A 6690-nucleotide genomic window follows, 5' to 3' on the forward strand; every position below is an offset into this window, starting at 1 on the left:
GGAGTTCATTGCTTGGCCTCAGTGATGGGAGAAGTTCATGAAAAGCCACTCGCCAGGTTTTTGAGCTGAAGTGCTTTGCTGCAAGGTCACGAGGCATAAAGAGAAATCTGATTCCCAGAGCTCAGCCAGCCACTTAGAAACACATCTTAGAAAGTGTTGGTAATGTTGTTTTAGCTTAAAATTACTTTGCAGAATCTGAAAGTTGCCCAGATGATGTCAGAGGGAAGAGTTTTTCTCTCAGGCAAACAAACACTGACAGGCCACAGGCGGGACTTTCAAAGGGAAGATGAATGGTACCTGACAAATGATGATGTAACTTATACCTGGCAGTAATTTCACAGTAGAGTACATGTTGCCATGGCAACTCACCTAAACGCTGCCTGCAACACAATAGCCAAGTCTTCCTGAGAGCTGAGCCCTAAAGGCTGTTACTAAATGGTTTCTGCAGTAATGGGGCTGCCGAATGCCATCACATTAGGGATGGTGATAACAATGGGGCTTTTTCCCCCAGCCACGCTGTCCCTAACAAATTGATTTGAGCTCTGAACCTGATCCTGGGGGCAGGGGGACGGGTGGTGCACTCAGGCTCAGCTCTGCTTTCCCTCCACAGTTAATCGGTTGTGTCCAGAGGATCCTGATGAACAGGCGGCTCCAGCACCAGTACAACCAGCAGCAGCAGCAGCAGATGTCCTACCAGCAAGCAGCCATGAGCCACCTCATGATGCCAAAGCCTCCAAATTTAATCATGAATCCTTCCAACTACCCAGCCATAGATGTGAGAGGAATGTATCAGTCAGTGTCTGGTGGGATGCAGCCACCACCTTTACAACGAGCACCACCCCCAATGAGAGGCAAAAATCCAGGGCCTTCCCAAGGGAAATCAATGTGATTTTGCACTAAAAGCCTAAAGGATTGTTAAAATCAGAGAAAGAACTTTTATTTTTTTAGGAATCAATGGCCTAACAGAACTCAACTGTAAAAAAAAAAATAAAATGAAAAAGAATAGTTTGGTTGCTCCCCTTAAATACCATGTTCCATATTAGTGTTTCAGCTTTGTTTAAATAGGACACGATGTTTTCCCTGTTGTCAGTGATGTTGCCTAGAATCTTCTTACATATGTTGAGTACAGGAGATAACAAGTTGTTTTCAGTGAAAACAAGTCCTCCCGTTACAGTAGCATCTCCGCAGGTTTCCTGTCTAAACTCCTACGTTTGCTTTTCCTGGCTGCAAAGCCTCGGGAAGCTCAGGAAGGACTGCAGGTCTGTATGTTCAGTCTGACATATGTGAATTGTAAACAGCTGAGTTCTTGATTAGAGTTGATTCCTCAAATTATGGAATACTTTTCTGCTTACCCATTTCTTTCTATTAGTGGGAACATTGTAACAGAAATAGTCTAGTTTCCTTCGTGGGTCATCCGTGCTGAATGGAACAGGAGTTGAAAATACTCTCTGAAACAGAACTGAGTGCAATATTGGTAACTACTACTGCTCTGAACCTTCTGAGGCACAGGGAACTGTGCATCCAGCCTTAAACACGACTGGGCCTTCCCCAGTCTGCTGCCATTTGTTATTTTCAGTCGTGTGTGATGGAATAACAGCTGATGATGTGGGAGATGCTTTTCTCTCGCTGTGGAGTCCAGCACAAAGCACATTTCTGGTAACTCCCTCATGCTGGTGCTACTGTTACTGTCTCCTCCCATTGCCGGCGATGGGGGACGGGCCAACACAATTCAATTCCTGTCTCTGGGGGGAAAGTGGTGATGGTGGCCAGGGTGAGAGCACCTGTCAGAGAACTGACTCCTTTTAACGTGGCACAACCACTGCTGATTGAAAACTGATACAGAGAAAGTGCTGTAGCAACTTCTAGAGCTGCCAGAAGCGTGAAATGACTTTACTGATAGAGATGTGGTTGTGCACTCCTCCCTTGAGTTGTGTGAAAACATGGGTTAGGACACAAAGAGCTTGATTTTGTTTTGTTTTTGTTCTGTTTTGGGGTTTTTTTTAATGTAGGTCAGAGATAAATTTCAGATTTATTCTACACCATTATCACTCTTTGCCCACACTTGTTGTGCTTGTGAAGTTCTAATTAAATACAAATAGGGCTTTTCTTTGCATAGAGTTTGGTTGATTCTTACCCCCCCCAAAAAAAACCTCACTGATAATATGGGGGCACAAGTAAGTGGCAGGAAGATGGAGGCAGTGGTGTGTGGACAACACAGGGCTCTGGAGATGGAAGGAGGTGATCACTCCAGATTGTGCTGGACTCTTCTGATGCTGGCATGAACTAAAATCATTTTGGTTTGTGGGAAGTTTCTTGCAGGAGTTTGAGTTCTTGCCCCGAATGGACAAGTTTTGCATCTAAACATGCAGCTGTTCCATGGTGTTTCAGTGTGTGGCTGACACTCGGTTTGTGACGAGGACAGAGGTTGGTTGGGCTGCTGCAAACCCAGCTGACAAGTTGCTGTCTTGGATTCTTTGATGACAAGATACCACAAAAGACCCTCAGTGTGTTCTAGTGCTCTGCCAGCTCTGCAATTAACTCTGATCTGGGGGAGGGAGCAAAGACAGACGTGTTGGCACTAGAAGAGACAAAAAGTGAGATGTTGAGATAAACATTTGAAGGCAAATGTACTCTGGGCAACTCTCACCGATATTCCTACGTGTTGTGAATAAGAGAAGTACGTTCTACCAAACCTGGAAATGTTAAGTGGAGTTTTACAGTAACTCAAAGACTTAAATGTGGAAGTTTTAGGCAACATTGAAAGGCACATTTTATTTCATCCTGGACAAACCTATGGATAACAGAAGACTAATGCACAAGAAGGAATCCGAGATAAGCATTGAAGTAAAACCTTGGACCACTTTGCTTACGTTTCTCACTCGACATTTTAGCTGCATAACAATGTGCTTTGAGTATAACATCAGGCTTTAACCAGTACTTAAAGACAGAACATACATCGGTAAGATAATAAAAGGCTCATTTTTTATATTTGTTTTAGATGTTTTAACTAGATAAAAATGGCTTAAGACGACAAATAAAAATGTTGCTTGTAATACAGTTTTGCCTGCTAAATTATCCACATTTTGTAACCTGTTTATTCCTTTGGATGTAAAGCGTTTTTGCTTAGTATCGTGATATTGTATATGTTTTGTCCCAGTTGTATAGTAATGTTTCAGTCCATCAACCAGCTTTGGCTGCTGAAATCATACAGCTGTGAAGACTTGCCTTTGTTTCTATTAGATGGCTTTTCAGTTCTGTATTAAATATCTTAAGTACTATAGAAAAGGTGTCCCCTCTTCCTATAAGGCTGTTTTGTAATATATATAAGGACTGGAAATGTGTTTTTAAAAGAGAAGAAGCATTCAAGTATGACGATATACTATCTGTGTTTTCACCATTCAAAGTGCTGTTTTAGTAGTTGAAACTTAAACTATTTAATATCTCATTTAATAAAGTGACCAAAATACATCAACGTGCCTTGTGCTACATTCACAGTCCTGCGTTCAGTCCCCAGGGACTCAGCCTGGGAATGTCTTTGGGAACTGTGCTGTGAGTTGAAGCTCTTACTGCTTTCTACAGTGACTTTAGTGGATGTAGCCATTGGTTTCATTTCAGGAAAACAGCTGCGGTGCAGATTGTCAAATTACTTTATTCACAGCAGCTTCTGCCAGTCTGTCTGTTAAAAATGAAATGAGTTGTCCAGTAGTGAGATGGTTAAAAGTGAGGTGAAGTTCTACTCAGTCAAATCAGAACAAGGTGCTGCCATATTTTAACCTCGTAGTTGTACTTCTCCCTTTCCTTAGTCATTAAATCCCACCTGTTGGGCAAACACCCTCTTTCCTATGCAAAGAAAAGTGTAACAGTTGTGTTTAAAGGTGCCCTCTGCTCGTTCCCTGGCAGTGCTCGGGGGCACAGCCCCTCTTGGTAGAGCTCAGGAAGGTGGAAATGGAGTCTGAGGTGAAAAAATTGGAGTTGTACTCTAAAGGGCCCTGTGGGCAGCATGGTTTTAAATATCCCTGTGACTTTTAACTTTGCTAAGCACTGATGGAGGGCACTGGGAACTCAGACTGGATGTGGCTGTGATGGGCTGGGGAGTGTCCTGGGATAAGTCCCATGTCCAGAATGTTGTGCTGGGGTGTCCAAACACTGACCAGCCCTGTTGCTGTGTCAGCTGTGCCCAGCCTGAGCAGCTTTTGCCTTTATCTTAAAAGCAGAACCACTCTGCACACAGTAAATAAAGCTAAATTCATCAGTTCAAGCAAAAAAAGAGTTTTGAAGTTGGATAGATTTTCAATGTTTATGGAAAGCCAAATGTCCTAAACGTTCCCAGCTGGAGGAGTCTGGAAAAATGCTGGTGCTGCAGCACGAGCACCAGAACTCACGTGGTGTCTGAACTTCCCAGACCTGCTCAGGTGTCAAATAACCCCCTTTGCACCCTCCGTGCTGTGGAACCCACCCTGGGGATGAGGCCTGGGGTAGAGCACCAGCAGAATTCCACATGTGGCTCTGGGAAAGCTGCTGAGGAGGGTCTGGAGAAGCTCCTGCCCCGCAGTGTGTGGCTGGGATGGGTGGGGTGAGTTTATCCTGTGACTCTTTCATGCAGCCACAGCTCCTGTTCCTGCTTTCCCCAGGGAGGAGATGGCCTGGGGGTCACTGGAGCAGAGAGAGTGTTGGGAAGGGGCTGTGGCCTGAGTGGGGACACTGCCCTGGAGAAGGGCAGGGGCTCAGGGAAGGTGGGGTCACCCCTTGGGTCTGTGCTCAGACACTTCCAAGGTCTGATCTCAAACCACCCGGCCTCTGGCGTGCACAAAAACTGAGAATGAGACAGTAACTGATACCTGAGGCACTGCTCAAAGCCTGGTCCAGCCACAACAGCTGCTTTGGGGATTCAGTTGCACAGAGTGTTGTTCATTTCCCTGGGTTCCTGCCTGTGCCCATGAGCAGCAGCAGAGGGGGACACAGTCCCTGGCCATGTCTGGTGTGGTCACCTGCCCTGCTCAGGGGCATCTCAGTGCCAGACACCTCCTGGCACAGTGAGGGAAGAGCCAGAGAATCCTTGGAATTCACTTTCCCAGGGCTCCTGCTCAAGCCCAGCACAGGTAGGAGGTGACACCCTTGGTGTTCTCTATGATGACGATTCAACAGCTCTGGGGCAATTGTTTTGGAAAAAGCAGTAATCAGTGCTGTCCCAAGGGATGCAGATGTCTTTGTCTCCACATGGACATGAGCTTCAGCCCTTCTCCTTCAAGAATGCTCCATCCCTGGGTGCCCCTCTGGGAACATCTCAGTCTGGCAGTGGCAGCACAACTCTCTGGATGTCCAGCCAGGTGGGACAACACCAGGACACCTTCATTGCCTTCCACCAGTTTCTGGATTTCTTCAGAGTTTCTGGATTCCCTCTGCAGTTTTGGGCTCTCCATCGCTCTCTCCACAGGAGGTGAGTCGTTGGGGCCTCCTCTCCTCCTCCCCCTTGGGGAAAGGAACCACAAGCCACACATTCCACCCAGGAGAGCTCCCTGCAGGCAGCAGGGTCTCCATGAGGATGTCCCTGAGGGTGTGTGGATGTTGCCACCTGTATGTCAATCTCCAGACAACCCATCCAATCCATCCCTGTGCCCTGGGTGATGAGCCAAAGCCCAGGGGAAAGGCACTGCTGTGCTTGGCTCCAGGTTGGCCTCTCCCAGGCAGCTCCCCCCTGTTTCTGCACCCTCCACAGTGAGACTCCAGCACTTTCCCACCTCTTTGCTGGAGCCTCCTCCCTCCTGCTCTGCACAGCTGTCCCAGGATAATGTTTCCCACAGGACAAGCCCTCCCCTCTCGGGCAGGAGAAGGGTTGAAGCCTTTTGTCCCGTTTGCTGTGGTGTTTCCAGAGCCAGTTCTGTGTGTAGAACAGCTCTGGGGTCAGGGGCACAGGGGGTTTCTGGGGATCACAGCCACCCCCTGCACCAGCCTTTGCCTCCCCTTTGAGAGAAGTTTTCCAGTTGGCTGTTTTGACTTTGAATCCCATGGAATCTACATGAGCTGAGACCACAGGTCAGTCCTTTTGCTCACTTGGAAGAGTCTGTTAGCTTGAAACAACCCAAACGTATTTTCCTCTCAAACTTTCCTGTAACACCTCCAAGCTGAAGGAGCAGTTGGCATCTTCAGGTGGGGTAACAGCTGGACCATGGGGATGGGATGGGGTGGAGAGGTGAGTGTCCACACAAACCCACAGCCCACTCCTGTGCCAATGCACCCCATGTCTGTGGTGCTTCCCTCTGCTGCTGTTCAGCTCCCAGCTCACTCAGGTCACTCACATCTTCAGCTGCTTTGTTGAAGCAGAACCAAACAAAGTAAATTCCTGTGAAAGAACCATTTGGGTGGGATTTAGCAGAGCTGAATTCCCCATTTGATGAATGCCCCACACAGCACAGGACACCTGCCTTGACCAAGTGGTTTCCAGTAAATTCTTTGTTGATTTTGCTTTTTGCAAGTATGAGTTTTTTAAACCAAGATCCTGAAAATGTGTTTTACAGCATCCCTGGTACCTGTGTGTCCCTTTGTGGCAGGAGGCTCTGCTGCAGCAGCTCTTTGAGTTGGGTATCAGAAGAACAAGTCCAGTGTTGCCCCCATGGGCCAAATCATCTCCCTTTGGAGTTGGTAAAAAATGTACTTGGCATTGCTGAGATCAGGTTTTGACCTTTATTTTGA

At 47.0% G+C, this 6690-nt stretch overlaps 1 protein-coding gene across 2 annotated transcripts in view; it reads left to right on the forward strand.

Annotated features, from left to right (window-relative positions):
* ATRX (ATRX chromatin remodeler) overlaps positions 1 to 3472 on the forward strand; it is a 66354-nt gene extending 62882 nt beyond the window's left edge. For both annotated transcript variants that reach the window (XM_083876575.1, XM_083876576.1), the window contains one exon: positions 611 to 3472. In XM_083876575.1, coding sequence (XP_083732701.1) covers positions 611 to 889 — 279 coding nt within the window. In that variant the 3' untranslated portion in view covers positions 890 to 3472. The remainder of the gene's footprint in view (positions 1 to 610) is intronic.
* The last annotated feature ends 3218 nt before the right edge of the window (positions 3473 to 6690 follow it).

This window comes from Zosterops lateralis (assembly GCF_965231275.1).
Source record: "Zosterops lateralis genome assembly, chromosome: 21".
NCBI lineage: Eukaryota > Metazoa > Chordata > Aves > Passeriformes > Zosteropidae > Zosterops > Zosterops lateralis.